General features: G+C 36.1%; 1 protein-coding gene across 1 annotated transcript in view; it reads left to right on the top strand.

The window, feature by feature from the left end:
- Window positions 1-19,685, top strand: part of wkd (TBC1 domain family member whacked) — a 36,744-nt gene that overhangs the window by 12,041 nt on the left and 5,018 nt on the right. The window contains exons 2-6 of the mRNA XM_076127382.1: window positions 13,200-13,321; window positions 14,173-14,365; window positions 17,480-17,663; window positions 18,702-18,896; window positions 19,229-19,461. Of these exons, the coding sequence (XP_075983497.1) occupies window positions 13,200-13,321; window positions 14,173-14,365; window positions 17,480-17,663; window positions 18,702-18,896; window positions 19,229-19,461 (927 nt within the window). The remainder of the gene's footprint in view (window positions 1-13,199; window positions 13,322-14,172; window positions 14,366-17,479; window positions 17,664-18,701; window positions 18,897-19,228; window positions 19,462-19,685) is intronic.

The raw sequence follows: 19,685 nt of genomic DNA, 5'->3' as shown, positions 1-19,685 counted from the left end.
TATATATATGAATGAATTAAAAATATTAAGGCGTCATTACTTACCTACACATCTTACGGTTTATCCAAAAGATAACGTGAACGAAAATCCGTCAACATTCCATCTGCAAAGTTAACCAATACGGACTTATCTCGAATGTTTACTAATATTTCATACTAGAGGCCGCCCGCGACTTCGGCCGCGTGGAAACCCTTCCCGTGTAAATCCCGATTCATCAAGAACTCCGGGATAAATAGTAGCCTATGTGTTATTCTGGGTCTTCAGCTACCTAAATACCAAATTTTATAGTAATTGGTTTAGTAGTATTTGCGTGAAAGAGTAACAAACATCCATACGTGCATACATACATTCTCACAAACTTTCGCATTTATAATATTAGTATAGATTACTTCATTTCATATATTGTTAGTACCGTGACAATTAATATATGACTATTACAAAAGTTATTTTATCGCATATTATTGTACGGTACAATTTTACTTTGCCGAGCGAGACATTGTAATGATTACATACATGATTTCCCCAGTTCGCGCGATTACCTAAGTGGGTAATACTTTTTGCGGCCTTACACGAAATATGCACGATATTAACATGTCCTATAAATGTATTGACAACCGTGTGTACTGTGTTTTCTGAATCAAGTTACTATGTGTAATATTTCTTACAAACTGTTATGAGAAGTATAATTTTCACGAATACGATAGGTACCTGTCTCTTGATGACGCAAATAGCGAAGAAATTAGGAAAATGAAGATTGCAGCATGAGTCATGTAGATTGCTGAATGAAATTTTATTGGCGAAAGCAGCTGATGGCCTCTATGGTAGTCACCTGATTGATGACTTTGTCACCATTTATGCAATAACGATCATTACCTAACATTACTGACGTAAATCAACAACAGCGTCGAACCTTCAAACGAGGACTGCTTTTTAAGTACCGTTTTTAGCAAATAAAGTAGGCTTAATAGTAATATCGTTTGTTATTCATAATTTCACTGAGTTAGTCATAGGAAACCCCCCTTACCTCACTGTCCTCATTTTTATCATAAAAACAAACGTTTATTTCTGGTTCGTATTCTGGTTGAGGAGGTACTTGAGGTTTTAATCATAGATGCCGATTTCGTCTTGCTTGAAATGCTGTGATTCTATCAACCTGAGTTTATCTTTTCCGTTAATAATAAAATTTTGAAGCTTCATACTTTATTCATCACCTTTCTTCATACTACATTGCATATTTATCATTTCACATCAAAGCCATCACTAAAATTTCAGCATTTAAAATCGTTTATAGTCATGCAGACAATCCCATTAATAAAGATAGGAGCTCGGTTCTTATCCTAGGCATGTACAAAGTAATGAATCAACCAAAAATAATTGTGCTATTAGAACTATTTGTACTCATGACATAGTGTTCAAATTATGTAATCGCAACAAAACTAGTTTTTATTTACATTATTTGAGTCTTTCTTCTATTTTTAGATTGATACGTGTTATAGAATTCTAGGCAGTTCGATTTGAGTTACATACTTGTAGCTTTATCTCATATTTATTCGAAGGGAGTACTACTGTCATCTTAGTGTATTTTTATTTATCCTTAGCATTGCTTAAAGTTGAGAACATCCGCGCGAATTCTTTTATGCCATGTCTTAATTAGGTACTTCAAAAAACGAGGAGATGCTCAATTCGTCACATTTTTCTTCAATATAACCGACAAAGAATATTCAGTTCATGAATCATGACAAACTCTCTCTCTGCAGTGTTTCAACAACACACGACATTTTGACATCTGATTAACTTTATGACAGACGTAATAATTTTCCTAAGTAAAAAAGTTGTGGAATTAAGTTATTACAGTACAGTCAGTTCCCAAGACTTGTGTCAACGACTCGCATGGCCATGAGACAATTTTGACAACGTCGTGTGAACTGCAATTAGTATACGACTGTACGTGTGCTGACTGAATACTAACAATGTGATACTAATCACTAAGAATTTGGTAGCTAGATTTTGCTAGTTCTGGTGCTAATTAATGCGTTTTGTAATATTAAACAGGTAGAATAGTTAGGATTCATATGACATATCGTAAATAAATAACTGGTAGCATTCAAACAGATGCTAGCAGAAATACTATCCATACTTAATAATATAAATGCGAAAGTAACTCTGTCTGTCTGATACTCAATCACGCCTGAACTACTGAACCAATTTACATGAAATTTGGTATGTAGATACTTTGATACCCGAGAAAGGACATAGGTTACTTTTTGCCCCGGGAAAATGATGCATTCCCGTAGGAAAATTCCGACGAAGTTGCGTGTAAAAGCTAGTTATAAATATGCTTAAGCTTTGTTTTTGTTAAGCAGCTTCAAGATCCATAATAATATATGTTCTTATAATGGTCTTAAATGCGGTAAAAATATACTTCGCAATTTTTTATTGCATTGGACATCTGTATTGGGATAGTCATACGTTGCTTAAGCTAGCTACTGTTTACGAAACATACCTAATTAAAACTTCGATACAAGGATCTTATACTTGTTTACACAGAAAAGAAAATAATTCCACTAAGTAGGTCTGCTATTTATAGTTGTTGTACGTCATAAATATCGAATGAAAGAGGTTTATGTTTTGACTGGCTGGCAACCTTTTCTTATGAACAGAATTAGGTTAGTAGTTTATTTCTACTACTTGTTTACTTCATAATATCAGAGTTTATTTATCTCGGACTTAAGTTTCCTAAGGCTTATCTTTTTCCACGTAAACAATGTTGTGGAAAATATTTAGGGATTCGATCTGATCGCTTGTTATTATGATGAATGACGCATTTTTTTTAGTCGCCTGTAAAATACTGACTTGCCTTATTTTAACTACTCATTGTTTTCAACCTTAGATGCTTGTGATTGGACAGTAGCAAACTTTACTGAAGTTAATGAGCTAAAATAATGAGCTGATTTACAAACGCAACTTTAAATACTTAGAATTACGCAACATGCTATTAATTCGTTAATAATAGCAATTGGTGTCAGACTGCATTAGTGATTACAGGTTTTATGTACCGTTTCACTGAATATTCCACGACTTTTTTTAAAAAAAAATAAATATTAAATTACTTTCTTTGAACTAAGTGCATATCATGATGTAATTTTAAATCCTTTGCAAAAAAGTATTCAAGCATACATTTCTGAGGCTTTGGTCATTTCATCCCGCTTAAAACTTATCCCGCGGGATAAGTTGTCCACATTAATATTTTTATTATTTTTCTTTAGTCAACTCATCCCGCTTTAAAGAAAAGGTAAAATGTTCTGAATTATTTGAAATATTTGTACATTCGTGAACACAAATGTTTGTTTGTTATAGTTGCTATAAATGTGGTCTTAAGTTAATTACAGTAGGAGATGAGGTTGAATAAATATTCTTTTTGCGTTATAAGCTGTATATTCAAAAATGTCTGATGAATATAATATTATTACTCACTTATTTATCGATATATCTTATTTTCTTTCTTTTTAAAAGGACAACCCCCGCTCTAAGAATTGCTTTTGTGTCGCGGGGACTTTTACAAACATGCAAACAACGGACACAAAAAACAACCAGACCCGAAACAATAATTTATGGAAAGCACAAATAATTGTTTCGTGTGGGAATTCAACCCACGACCTCCCGACGCGGTGGTATCGGCGTGGCGATCTTAACCACTGCGCCACGGAGGCAGTCAAATCAATATGCTTATGCTTAATCGGTAACATTTTGGACTGTTCTTTAGAACGTATAAACATGTTGACTAGAGTTAGTAGTAGTACTTATTTCCATTTACGTAATCAATTCCGAATTTTAAGAAGCCCTATTCAGAAGTACCCGAAAGGGGCAGTGGCCATAATGAGGAATAGTCCATTAGCGAGTCGGTTGTCACACTGAGAATTAGCCCAAATGCGCGTGAACCACTTTTTTTCAAGTCTGTACAAATCGTAAAATATATCAGCGGGATGAGTTGTCCGATTCAAAAATTGTACTAGGACAACTCATCCCGCGGGATGAGATCGAGCGGGATGAGTTGACCAAAGCCTCACATTTCTTCTAGGCGAAAATTTATACTTGGAATGGTCTTCACACCTTGGAGTGTATGAAATTCTAGTACCTAACATAAAATGGGCAATTATCGAGTTATAAACTGTTTCAGTCACTGCAACACAAAATGTTCAGTAAATGCAATCTTTATTAAATTCCTGGTTGATTGTACCTACTCCTGTTTTCCATACATGGTTCGTTTGCAATGCCTAGCTTGTATAACGACAATAAATAATAACATACTGTGTCTAATTTCAATTAGAAATGCAAAACGAGAACAATGCAATGCCATATTTCATTCCTTAGTTTACGATGTCGTGTTACCGTCTGAGCGTCTGATGATAATGATGACTGTATGTGTGCTGACCTTAAACTGAATACATTGCGTACTTGTAATTATGTTCATATAGATATTTATTTAATTAGCTGGTTTCTTTCTATGGCCAAGTTTAGTGTCCTTGTACTAAATTTATTTTACTTTTTCAGCCTATTATTTTTATCTGTTAACTACTGTTATGCCTACCATAGTCTGTTCCATCTGTTCTGACAGATAAATCTGTATGTAGTTATATTTTTAGCGTTTGTTATTTAGATTTTTACAATACTATACATCTTAGCTGTCAATTTTCAAATCCGATTGCTATGAAGAAAAGTTAGTAGACTCTATTTATGTTATTTATCAACTCGATCTTAATCTTATCTTTCATACAACTTATAGTTTCAAATAGAACGTTACGTTGCGACCTAAATACAAAACTGCCCTTTTATTAGTGGGACAATTACTGTACTAGGTCCAGAATTGATGCGCTCGTACCCGAGTCGAGCTTATGAATGAAATCAAAGTGTAGCGGATGTTCACAATCAGATTTTGTCTGTGGTCGGGGCCCACCACAGCAGGTGTAATGAACCCTATTACATACATTACATACTACTATATTTTGCAAAGTATGGACGTTACAGCAATGAATAGTATTTTTTTTAATTCTGCCTTATTCTGAGTCTGTCATCGCCAAGATTCTGGACCGATGACCGATGTCGAAAATGATTGTCTATCTTAGGGGTGGGGGTACTAGTTAATGCCTGGCTGACACTTCGACCATTCCTAATCCTTTGTGTAGGATTGATTGATGAAATGATTGTCTAAGTAAGCATTGTGTAAGTTCAAAAGTTAGTCAAGTCCATCTGTCTAGGAAACGTTATAGGTCTCAGAAATGTCTGCTTTGCAGTTCGTGCCACATTTTACATTAGAAAATCTAGATATTATGAATCCAACTAAACGACAAAAGAGTCAACTAGTTTGACGACCGAAATACTAGTCCCGTGAGTTTTGTGAATCGGTGTGCTAAACGAAACTAGTTTTGTATGATATGTAACCGAAACAGCAATGACATAATAGATGCTTATATGATGTACGTCACCCATACTCTAGAGTAAAAGGAACGTCTAATTGTCGTAGAATGCCTTCGGAATGTCGCCTTCTAAAAGTCCTAGTTGTTTTGATTAGGTTCAATAATCCCTCAGCTTGAGGGCCAGCTAGTTATCCAGACCAGTTTATAAAGAGATTTCATCGTGTTGACAACAAACTTCACGACAATATAAAGTCGTTGACGGTTTTATCTGTTTCCGATAAAGTCGTGTCGTGCCGTGGGACGTCGCATCTAATCTCTCGTATCGGCTCGTGCTAAACCCACAGAGCAATTGTGTTACTACACATGCGACAATTTCCGCAGATTTGTTCATAAAATAGCAAAGCCAATTATTATGGACTATTTCGAGGTTATCATTGGTAATGCCGAGGTTTCATTTTTTACGTAATTGCGTACTGACATTGTCTGTGTTATGAATGTTTAGGTTTCAATGAGATTAACTTGGAGTAGGAAGAATTTGTATTCTGTAATATTTTGGATAGACCTTTAGAATTTGAGGAGAAAAAGTCATTTTCAGTAGTCTAGTAAATCGTATGACAAAATAACTTTTGATTTCTTTAACCGCACTGTAGTCAATTTTTACTCGTAAAAACACACCTAAAGATTGACTGCGGTTTAAGTTTAACTCAGATCATCTTAGTTAAACTTTAAAGCTAGGAAAAGAAATCATAATTGTTCTCACCCCAGAGGGACAGAAGTGATTTAGTAATATGAATTAGGACATTTTTTTATTGTAGCCATGTTAATTAGTATTTTAGCCAGGAGTTTATTGAGCTTGAAACGTAGCGTGTGGTAATCCGTTACGGCCTTCGATTATTTTGCATAACTGAGTCATGCTGACTATTCTTGCTTCATTATTGTTCGTTACAATTTGCTAGTTTGGTGATATTTTGAACGCTATTTTGTTTTGTTTTTAGTTCTTGTTGTTAATTACAACCAGGACTTATAGCGAGATATTTAATACAATTGATAATTTAAGAGCCTGGTTATCAGTTTCTTGAGGATTTTTTCTTCTGCTGTCAATCACTACTGCTGTTGTACTCCAGGCAGTGTCAATAATTATGTCGTCATATTACTCTTTCCTTTATAAATCGCTTAGTTTATTTGCCCATTATTTGTATAAGGCTACATTTTGTCGGAACTCCCCCTTTTACCCAAACATACTTTTCACATTATTGCCGAAATGTGGGCGTATCGATGTTTTTGCGCTTATCATTTACAATAAGAACCAAATGTTGTTTATCAAAATGAACTTTGTAAGTCTGATGCACACTTCAGTATAATGTAGTGCTCTAGTACTAAAATGTGGGTAATCCATCTTCAAACTCGTATCTAACTGGCCCCTTACACGTTTAGTTGTGAATCATATCCTAATACTAGAACGGAACATAGTCCTCGAGTTTCAAGTGTTAATAGTCAATAATAACTACAATATTTTCCTTTCAATGGACGATCATATTTTATATCCACGGAAGTATCGGATTTTTCTCAAATTAGTCATAACTTCAACTTTTCGAAAAGGATTGCACATAATGGCAGTGACGTCATTTGTTTTCTGGATAAAATATTGAATTGACGCATCAATTTACAATAAATCTATACTAATATTATAAAGCTGAAGAGTTTGTTTGTTTGTTTCGGGAACTAATGGTCCGATTTGAAAAATTATTTCAATGTTAGATAGCCCATTTATCGAGGAAGGCTATAGGCTATATATCATCACGCTACGACCAAAAGGAGCAGGGTAGCGATAAAAAATGTTACAAAAACGGGGAAAAATTGCACCCATTCTCTCTTATGTGACGCAAGTGAAGTTGCGCGGGTCAGCTAGTTTAATATACATCGATCATATAACTGAATAAACAATACCACTTCATATTAATGTACTATAATCTGGCTGGTGGGCGTTGTGGGTGTTATGGTACTGTCATACAATACAATAGCGATTATCGTTTACGTGCTTCGCGATTGTTCTTGCTGGGCGTATCTGGGCGTTCTTGCTGTAAGCATATGTGGTCTATGGTAGAAAGAGAAGAATTTGACGTGAGATAGGATTATAGTAGACTAACGGAGTACCTAAGAAGCCAAAATTAGAAAATCCTATTTGTCTTACTAATAAATAAGTAGCAAAGTGTAAGCTCTAATTAGGTGTACAGTGTTTTGTTTTTTAAATCATATAAACTATATAAAGCATCAAAATCCATTGAAATTACAAATTACTGTTTAACCAATCCAGACTAAGAAACCAAGACAGACTTACTTTCTTATTTGGTAAAATAAGAAAGTAAGTCTGTCTGAAGTAGTTTTGTTTAATAATATGCTTTTTTAAATTCATACCAATACGTTGAAGCAGCTATAAAATATAAATCTGACGTCTACATATTTCCTGAAAATGATTTATAGCGAAAATTAATAAATACACGATACTCCTTCCTGCATTTAAACACGGAAAGGAAACTTTATAAGTACCTACATAATAATATTATGCTGGTAACGCATCCAAGCAGAAAAAATGGATACCTCGTCATTTTATGCAAAGTAAATGTAATTTCACAAGCAATTATGAGGTCAAGTGGCATCAGTTTAGTGACCTCAGGCGGCAAGGTTGCCGGCAGATAATTAGAGCATCTCACACACTAACTACCTGTAAGGCCATCACATGTGTTCTTTAGGTCTTACTGAGTAACTCAAATAAAACTGAAGTATTATGAGTTCTCAGTCTGTTACCACATACAAATTATTATTTGGTAAAAACAATTACCATGTAATATGCGAAGTACTTATTAATACTATAAAATTTTGAAGTAACTCTTAACCAGTGGCAATGTTAGTGTAATTGTTCAATGCGATAACATTAAGGAGAGATCGGGACTACGCCATATTCTGTATGAGAATATAGGCCACTATCCCTATAAGTATATTGAATATCCCTATAAATATACAGGGAATAGTTAGATGCTAATAAACCGAAAACTCCGGTGTTTATGGTCAATATAGCAGGTTATTTGTGCTTGGAGGAGGCCGAAAGGGCGCGCGAGGTTGATCCTCTTGCCGCCCAGATGCGTCGCCGCCGGGCAGGTCGCCGGCGGCTGGCGCACGATCGGCGCATCCCCCCTTAGTGAGGACCTTGGGCGGCGGCTATGGGGACGCCGCCGTCCAGTTAATAGGTCCTCTCGAGGGTTGCCGATACGCTGTTGTGTCCGGCCTATCGGCATGTGGAGTTAAAGGCTGGGCAGCCTCTGTGAGGAACCCCTAAATTGGGGTGACCGCGAGGCGTGCGGCTTGTGGTACATGCTTCGGCAGTTATCCCGCCGCACGCCGCCACAAGCGGCCGTGAGGACACACGTGGCGGTTTAGTGGGTATGCCTGCCCTTCTGGCGGGAGAGCCCCACATAACCCTGCACTCCACCCAGGGTGCAGGTGTATGCTTAATGCATTAGCCACGTTAAAAAAAAAAAAAAAAAAAAAAAAAAAAAAAAAAAAAAAAAAAAAAAAAAAAAAAAAAAAAAGGTTATTTGTGCTTATAACACCTGTTTATGATGACCATAAAATTGCTTAATTCCCTCGTAATTATAACTTCGACCATCATCACGGCAACATTGTTGCCTTGTGACCTATTTGAATTAAATATGAGACATTGATGTGGGACGAAAAACAGAGTAAAGTGTAGTTACGCCGTTTTTTCCTCACATCTAGCATGTGTCAGGTGTATTGTGTGGAGTATAGAAAATAATAAATATACCTACCTGTTAAACAAATATACAACCTGTCGTGAAGCTGAATTTAGGCTATTAAGGTTCAATAACCATTAGCTGAGTAGCACGCAGAAGGCAGAAAAAGTTTTTTTTTAAACACATACATCTTTCAATCACTGCATCACCCTAAAGTAGACTGTAAGTCCGCCTATATACACATGTATATGAAGTTTAAAATAAATAAATAAATAACAAAAGTACTTGGTCTTTCGTAGCATTCTATAAATTAAATTCGTTACAAATATTAAATTATGTTCACTTTCTACACTAAAATTTAACTTTTATTATGACTGTATCCAAGTAAACACATTAGCTATGTCAACTCTTCTTCCAGGAACCCGTTACATGAAAAACATCAGCCATTAATGTTGTTCACCGCAATAAAAGACCTAGTTTCACTATCAGTTATCTGCCTAGCCTGCATTTTGATACGCCGCTGATAAGTTTATCGCAAAACTGGCGTGCCGTGGTCGGACTGTAGATCATGATCATGCCGTAAACCTATTGTTAAAACTGATTTGTAAAGGGAAATGGATTGAATATATGCTTTAATTCATTTAATATGAAATTATAGTACTATGAAATATGAATGCATATGCAGTTGAGCTTATTTTGCTTGTTGTGATTGCGTTGTGGTATTATAATAAAGACAAAAGAAAGTCCTAGGCATTCCATGGTCTTATTTCAGACAAACATGTATCTTTTTATCATCAATTTCTACTCGAATTATTATAGAATTTATGTAAGTACTAGTAGATAGACGATGCATCTTGTTTATAAAGCAATCGACAAAAACGTTTTAAAGCACAATATTTGTATGAAAGCGATTACTATAATATTTAAATTTAAATTCCATACTTAAATGTGCGAGTAACAGGATTCACGATCAGGATATTTTATCGGAAGAACAGATTCAGAACAGTAATCAGTCATTGTGATGTATGAGATTCAATATAGCAGGAGGCTTTTTTCATTACGGTGTAATGGCGTTGTCGAGGACGTGGAGACATGTGACTGGTGCACAAATTGAGGAGCAAGGAATTTGTAATCTCTTCCATCTGTCTATACTGTTTACTTCTACCTTATATTGAGTATAGCCCTCGCTGTATCTTCAGGCTTTTAAAGATCTTTTAGAATAATAAATATTCTGTTTATCAACAGAACTTAAACTTTTTGTATCGAATTGTATCGAACGCACTCCAGGTTGGTTATAAAATAGATAACCTTATAATTCTTTTAAATATCACTGCAAAGGCGTATATCGAATGGGGTGAAAAAACCAATGTAATCCAAGGAAAAGCATTCCTGTTAGCCTTAACTAAAACGATCGTTAAAAGTAACTTAGTACTAACTTTCAACGGCTTCGACCCATCAATCATTGCTACATAAAGACCTATATCAATCGATGTTCTAGATCAAGCCAGGTCTATAACAGTGGTGAAAGGTTGGCCATTAAGAGCCACAATAGGCATGACAGACCTACATTCTTGTGCACACATGAGATTTGATTGGCGCATTAAATTGAAATACTGCACGCTAGTAATTGGGCCACCATGTCGAATGGAAGACTGGTGAACTTGTTTATAAAGTTAGAAAACGTATCCTTTTTGAAGTAATATTCAAGGATAGTTGTCAAAGAAAGTCATCATGACATCAATCTCAAAAATGACAGTTAGTTTAATTTCTTTACTTATAACAACAAATTAATTTTGCTAGTATTGTCATCGTTTTATGGAGTTGCAAACCATTAACCACCAGCAAATCACATAAAGGGTTTGAGAACTCGACGCTCATATATTTTCAGAATTATGTTTTTCAGTTACAGTTCAATAGTGCCGTAACAATAAGTATTACATTACATAACATATATTTCAATACAAACTAATACACATATATCACGAATATGTAGAATTTCATAATTAAATATCACTGGCCGACACGATCACACGACCTAGTTTCTATAAACTGCACCAATTTTGATAATTACCGCATAAAGATAGCTTAATGCTATACTGTTATTTAAACTAGATAGATAACGTTTATTGTGTACATTTTGTTACAATTTCACTGAAATTACACGTACATGTTTCGTGGATAAACTTAATAGTATTGTGGAAAATGTCGCATAGATAAAATAAAAAAGAAAGCACCTGATAATAATCGCAATCCTTATCAGGGGATATATTTTTTTAATCCTATATTGGCTTGCCCAGCAGGGGCAAGGGTCTCCTACCGAATTGAGAGAGGGGTTAGGACTTGAGTCCATCATACTATGCATGTGCACCAATTTTTGTGTTAGTTTTATAAATATGCAATTTCTTTTACACCGCATCTGTCCTCAAACGTCATAATTTTTATCTTACCTCAAAAACAATTAAAATAGATTCGAGTTTTCGTCTTGGTTCTATGAATTGAATCGTTAGATTGACTCTTCCGATGTATGTTGCAATGTCTTAGGAATGTATTGCGAACAAACAGCCCGGCCCATCACTATGTACAGACAAAATTCCTAGACCGAATTGCAACAGCCACCGCACACGTCATAGCGCCTCATTGGAATGCGCGTCTGACGTATTTATAAGCATGTTTTGATAACATCTTAGCAAAAATGAGATCCGTACTTGTTAAGACAATGAGCATAGGGCTTGAAAATAAAACTTTAAAAATGCCTGTAATAATCTCTGTGTATATTTTACTTGCTCTATCAAAATCCATGTCTGACTGAATGGTTTTCAATTCTGGTAGTCTAAATGATTATTAGTATTTTTTTTATTCTATCACGTTTTTATTTGTGCTTATAATCACAATAAAAAGACCTACAGAACAGGTGAATGGACAGATTACTGAGAACAGGCAATTATGTCATTTTCTCATAGCACAAGTAAAAACGATTGAAAACGCCTGCTGAATCGTTTTGTTATTCCTGCACACCTTTTTTGCTTCTATTCGCAGAACACGACGTTGCATTGTAACTGACGACATAATTATAGGTTCTCTAACAAATCCGCCTTCCACAGTGTTTTTTATATGATTCTTAGTGAATGTGGATTAGAAATTACAAGACTTGAGAGGTAGTTCTTAAAGATAGTGTTAAGTTGTTTGTGATAGTGTTAGTGTATCCCTTCGAACATTATGCGACGGATGACTTATCGCAGTATCATTTGATCGACATTCTATAATTTTAAACTTGCAGTAGTATTATCTCCTATGAATTACGATATAGACGCTTACAGTTTTAACAGAGATATCGCTTCGTCTTCTAAGAATCAAGAAACTATCCAGCTTCCTAACACCATGATTGAACGTGAAATAGAGGAACAAAAACGTACGTCCGCCGCTCATACCGCAACGAATTCCAAGACGCGAGCCGATGGTCATCATTCTTTTTTTATTTCCTCTATGGCCATATTGAATTCCTGGCACAGGCATGCGGTAGAATGCCTCATTTTTTAAAATTGATGTAAAATTACGGTTTACGAGTAATAGAGTGATATTGTTACGGCTTTTTTTTATGATGATTTTTAACGCTCATAAAACGGTGTTAACCCAGATTGTTTAACGTAATTTGGACTGGAAAATGCCTTCTGTATTATAATCATTTCTTTACTTGACCCGTTCGTAAACGTGCTCTCTAAAACAGGGAAAATTTTGCTGAAATCTATCACAACAGCCAAACTACGACGTGACCACGTCTTAGTTTTTTAAGCAGGAAAGCAGCTTTGATTGAAACAGTTCCTCGACTTTTAATGAAATGCAGTATTTTTGCCTAATTTATCCAAACATGATTGATGTTGTTTGTGATGATCCTAAATTAACAGTTCAACCCCCGAACTTTATTTATTACCTGTAAAAGCAAGGACCAGGGTAAAAGGTTCCCCGGCCTCATTTCCACATTCCTGATCTGATTGTTGCATTACAAACTTATCTGATTGTGGTTTTTTTTTTGTTGCAGCAAAAGGACAGTATCGCCGAGCACAATTCTAAAGCGTGAGCAGAAATGGCTGCGCATGCTCAACAACTGGGAGGCGTTCATGAGCAAGAACTACAAGAAGGTCCGAGAGAGGTGTCGGAAAGGTTTGTACAGCATTCTTACAAAAACTGACTTCAAAGCATGTCTCTTTATTAGAACCACGAGACAAACATGACCATGTCATCGATATTTTCAAAGTTTCGCATCTTTGAACATATCCCAAAAACTAATCGTCTAATCTGGATTCATTTTTAATGGGATCACATGGGAACACGTTTTTCAAATAGAGTACCATCAAAATAGGTCTACCCTATAAAAAAGTTTTGAGGGACAAAACCTCCTCCTTCTTTTTAAAGCTGGTTAAATGTAATTTGCAACTTTGCACATATATTTTTCATACGCGCTAATTGATTCTCTGTACGATCGCCAAGCATAACATTTGAGTTATTGCTGGAATTGTGCCCACACACTGTAATTGGAAGATCTAAATCTGTGTATCGTTTGAAAACCAATTTCTAGATTTCGATGTGAATTTTGCGATAAATATAGCTTGATGGAATGTGAAAAAAAGTAAAGAGATTTATTATTAATTATTAGTAGGCAGGTAGAAAACACTAACACTTAGATTTTATTACCCTGACACCTATTATTTCATTCGTAATCTTCGATTATGTTCTTGAATCCCATTGAAGCTTTTTAAGTCAAAAGAGGAAATTTTTCATCACATTGAATGTGGTTAGGTACACTTCCCTCTTATTTTTATTGTAACGTAATTCTAATGTCATCATCATCATCATCTCAGCCATTGGACGTCCACTACTGAACATAGGCCTCCCATAGATTTTCAAAGTGACCGATCTGATGCGGCCTGTATCCTCAGGTCATCTGTCCATCTTAAAACCAAGTCATGACTACGCGTAATCTTTTCATCTATTCATAGTTCTATATTTTCTAGGTATACCAGCATCAGTGCGTCCAAAAGCCTGGCTGTATCTATGCGGCGGTCAGTTACTACTGGAGAAGCACCCGAATGAGTACGAAGAGTTGCTGCAGGCGCCCGGCGACCCCAAGTGCATGGAGGACATCAGGAAAGACTTGCACAGACAGTTCCCCTACCACGAGATGTTCATCAGAGAAGAAGGACTCGGGTGAGTTGCATTACAAGAAATTATAAATTCGATATTGATATCGAGATCAGGAAGAGCATAATCTGCTTGATTGCTTCCGTGACGCAGTAGTTTGGGTCACAACGCCGTTATCACTGCGTCGGGAGGTCGTGGGTTCGATTCCCACACGGAAAAATCATTTGTGCGATACACAAATAATGTGTGTGTCTGTTGTTTGTATGTTTTTAAAAGTCCCCGCGGCACAAGAGGAATACGTAGTGTAGGAGTTGTCTTTTTAAAATAGAGAGATAAATCTGTTGCGCGAATATCTACGGTCATTACTATCGACTACCGAGAGATTGACGTATAAAATGTACGTATAAATTAGTCATTAAAGCACTTGCCAGGGGCACTCACCAGACATTCGTAAAAAAAAATCATTCGAATTAGTTTTTATACTATATGTATATCGAAAGTTTATTATATTTATTCTTGTTACAGTTAAATTTCAGTGTGAAAACGCTCGTATTTTATCGTTCGTAGGTACGTAGTACAAGCGTACACGCGCATGTCCGTATACGCGATTAATTGCATGTACGCACGGCTGAGCACGTGCTAAACTATGTGTCAACACGAGTTGATACGTATAAGCTAACGATTGTATGCGCGCATTTCATTTTATTTCTTCAACAGAAATAAAGATCTAACTTATATCTATACTATCTATACTTACTAATATTATAAAGCTGAAGAGTTTGTTTGTTTGTTTCTCTAATCTCAGGTACTACTCTACCGACTTGAAAATTCTTTCAGTGTTAGATAGTCCATTTTTCGAGAAAGGCTATAGGCTACATATCATTACGCTATGACTAATAGGAGCAGAGTACCAGTAAAAAATGTTACAAAAACGGGGAAAATTTTGACCCATTCTCTCTAATGTGACGCAAGCGAAGTTGCGCGGGTCAGCTAGTTAATAATATTCTTGTATATCTATGCATCAATCAAAATTTAGATGATATGTTTATACATTTGAGGGTATTGACCCTGAAAAACAAAAGATTAATATCTAAATGTTATTTCCCATCGTATCTTCAGTCATTTTATCTCTGTACCATAGTATTTCTGTAGCTATCTTGATTGATCTGTGTTGCCGGTGAATGCTCATTTTATTTGTTTACAATCACACGTCGCATAGTTGCCAACTGACGAACACTGTCTAGTGCCAGCAGTGATCGTTACGTATCATTAATATTGTTGCTGTTTACTATCATGTCATGTTATTTATAGTATTCTGTTTATTTGTTTAGATGCCACATGCCGGCAACCTACGATTTTCGAGTCTATAATTAATATAATTTCAGCGCAGATTTCAAAACGTTCTTAGGAAAGTAGTGGTGAAAAATTACGAACTTTATGATGATAACACCAAATGGCGCTTCAAACAATCAGTTTCGTTAAGGCTTAAAATATAGGTAGTGACCGTTACAGCCATTTATTTATTGGTCTTATTTTTAATCTACATTACACCTGCTACGTGCTTGGCGTTGGAGATTGTTCTTGTTAACTTTTTTCTCAGGGAAATGACTAAACTGTCAAACGCAAAACTACGTCCACGTCATTAGAAAGTCCATTATCAATCAGAACATTAAGTACTTTTGGCAAGCGCAACTTTTATTCTCACTAATAAAAAAACAACCACAATAATTGATTGTGAAGCAATTAGTCGTCTATCGGGCATCTAGCCGACATTGCGACGAAACATTACTAATTAAAAACAATAAAACATCGGGTGCGATTGTCATTTATTTAAAAAACTGTCTTGCCCATGACCTCACCTGTTTGAAGGAACTAGATTATTCTATTAAGATTGCTTTAAGACACCCACTGCGGTAGTCTTATGTCTAGAGTAGTATAGATAATAGTAATTGTAGAATACTAAGGTTCTATGTGATGCATCTCTTGATGAAGTTGTCCTTAATGCTATTTTCAACTATGACCTTTATACTTATTAGATGAGCTATACACTAGTCTACGGCATTGCTCGTGTTGCGGTTTAATAATACTTATAAAAAATAATTTAGGCTGGTCTGGCTAGAATTTTGCTTTGAACTTATTAAAGCGCACTATTTAACTTAGTAAAGAGCCTTGTAGTTAAAGTTTGCGACTAGCATAAGTAAACAAAACGCAGAATTTAGAACATAGGTGAGCCGCAGACTTATTCAACTGACCGTAGCCTTATCGAGCATACCACTATTGCTTTACGCAGAATTCTTAATAATTATAATCTAGAAGAAGATAAGTCGTCATTGTCGAGACTCTCTACTAAGTTATCAGACTATAGATTTTCCTGCCCTAAGCAAAAAGTCACTTCTGGATAACTATACTATATACTATAATATATATATATTAATATTATAAAGCTGAAAAGTTTGTTTGTTTGAACGCGCTAATCTCAAGAACTGCTGGTTCGAATTGAAAAAATATTTTTGTGTTGAATAGACCATTTATCGAGGAAGGCTTTAGGCTATATAACATCACGCTTAATAATAATTCCAGTTACTACCACTAACTGGACTAACTAACAAATACTACTTTTCCTATTTCGTTATGAATATTTTTTGACTACACCCCTCAGGGACTTAAGGGTATCATACGGTGAATGTGTCTGGTTAATTCGTCATGTATTTGTATGTGGACATAGCCAAGTAATGTACGTGTCACGCTAACTGCGGTCGGGGACTGTCCATACATATTCGATGACTAATTACTTTATCGCCATGCCCTTGTAGCCAGTGTGTTAACTACTACACGTTAGTTAATTGTACGGATACAATTTTGAACTTAGTATGATTATGATGTTCTTGTCCAACTAATTCAGTTGTTTAAAGTTTCAAACACATCATAATATATCACGTCTCGTCTCCATTTCTCAAAGAATTGCTGATGAAATAATAATATAGGAAAAAAACATCGAAAAAGTGAAATTACCATGTATGGCATCCAGGAAATACAGATTAATAGGACGATTATAAATGTACGACGATTGTAAAACTAATCAACATTTCTTTCTTGTGGGAATCACATACGCCCACCACTAGCCCTGTTAAAACATTGTCTTATTCATTATCAATTACAATTAATTTATGTTTGTTTCAGTCAACAAGAGCTGTTCTCAGTGCTGAAGGCGTATTCAGTGCTGAACCCGAAGGTGGGCTACTTCCAGGCGCAGGCGCCGGTGGCAGCCTTCCTGCTCATGCACATGCCCGCCGTGCAGGCCTTCTGGTGCCTCGTCAGCATCAGCGATAAATACCTTAATGGATACTACAATCCGGGTCTTGAGGTAAGATGAGTAATTTGTTTATGCCAAAATAATATGAATAAAGTGTCGTTGATCGTACGAATTAAAAGTTTGTGAGGACTTATACAATAATAAGTTTCTTACCCTGTTACGTAAACACTACTAAACAGATTTTGATAAAATTGTGTATGTGGCAGATTTTTTTTAATTACCTAACTGGAACACTAGTATTCATCATTTATGAACAGCTATGAGCTATGCAAAAATACCAATAAATTACTCATATTTAAAGTTGATATAATATCTTTGTTATAAAATGAGGAAGGATAAATAAAAGCTTTTATAAACTGAAATTGAAATTGACTGGATTAGTTAATTTAGCCTGATTATCTATTAAATATTTTGAATGTAAATGGAACTATGTAACATTAAGATTTAATTCTGCGTTTTTCCTTTCTAAATTACGCAAGTCTGTTAGTCACTTTTCCCTTTCATTCAGTAGTAATAAAATGATGACGTAAAACGAAATCCCCTTTAACAAAACATTGTGACTTGATTCCCACTCTCATATTATGACGCACCACACAGATATCGTATCAGACAACGCGCTTATCTGATTTTCAAATCGATTGTCCGAACTACGATACCAAAACAAAAGCAATGATTTTGTAAAAATAATTGAAGACAAATATAGAATTGATGATATAAATATTATGCAATAATTAAATATGTGTCGAAAATAATTATTTTTAAATTTTTTGCAGGTTAAAGTTTAATTTGATTGCAAAATCTACAATTATAATTGTAGATTTTATTTCTAATTGCAATTGAATTCCATAAAAGTATGCGTCATTCTTTCAATCATTTCTGCAAAATTGTACTTATTGATCGATAAATAATATAATTAGAAAGGCAAGGCAATCTTTTTAGAGGTGTAAATTGATAGCCAATTTAGTAAGAGTTGAGTCCTAATTTTAAACAAGAAATATATATAAAGCTCAGTTTTTACTTTAACAACTGTGCAAAAATGTATCCTAAAGTAAAGAATGTCTTAAATTAAATCTGTAATTCGTGCTCCAGGTCCTCCAGCGTGACGGAGACATCCTGCACGCGCTGCTCCGGCGCACGGCGCCCGCGGTGCACCGCCACCTGGTGAAGCACAAGGTGGAGCCGGTGCTGTACGCCACCGAGTGGTTCCTGTGCGCGCTCACCCGCACGCTGCCCTGGGACAGCCTGCTCAGGGTCTGGGACTGCTTCCTCTGCGAGGGAGTCAAGGTAAACACCGCTTTTACTTGTCTATTTAGTAATTTTTGTTAGATTTGTCTTAGACAATATTTGACAGAAGAGGTTTCGTTTATAGTCGCCAATCGATTACTTTTAATTTTCCTTATAAATTTAACGTTCTGTCAAGTTTTAGGTTCCTAACAAATTTTTGAGCAAATGTGTGGAGGAATATCGAATATAATAGCGAAATTAAATTTGTCCTAAGTTTTAATTAGATTAACCCAGATCGGTTTATTTAGGTTATGCCTCTCCTGTATATAACTACAGCGAAGAAACATTTTTTTGTGTATACACATTGTTTAACAATGATGTTTATCTGGCAGGTGCTGTTCAAGGCGGCGCTGGTGATCCTGGCGGGCGCGCTGGGCCCGGCCAAGGTGCGCAAGCGCGCGGCGGGCCTGTGCGAGACGCTGGAGGTGCTGCGCCACCCGCCCGAGCCCGTGCTGGCCGAGGACTACCTGGTGTACCACATGACGCGCCTCAACCTCACCGAGGAGGACTTCGAGTTCGAGCACCAGCGCCAGACCGCCAGGCGGCGCGCCATGCCCAATAGAAGGTACAATGCTTTTTACATTTAAATACGATTATAGTCTTCCTATCGTATGGTTAGTGGTCAACCTAGTGTCAAAGTTGTTCAAGCTGCCCGAAGGAATTTGACATGGCTTAACGACTGTTATCGTAGAAGCTAACAACCGGGACCGACATTTAACGTGCACTCCGAAGCACGGAGACGCCCAGTTCAAATACCACTATGCGGTCACCCATCTATGGAGTGACCGC

This window comes from Anticarsia gemmatalis, chromosome 20 (assembly GCF_050436995.1).
Source record: "Anticarsia gemmatalis isolate Benzon Research Colony breed Stoneville strain chromosome 20, ilAntGemm2 primary, whole genome shotgun sequence".
NCBI lineage: Eukaryota > Metazoa > Arthropoda > Insecta > Lepidoptera > Erebidae > Anticarsia > Anticarsia gemmatalis.
This window is presented reverse-complemented; position numbering and strand designations above follow the sequence as displayed.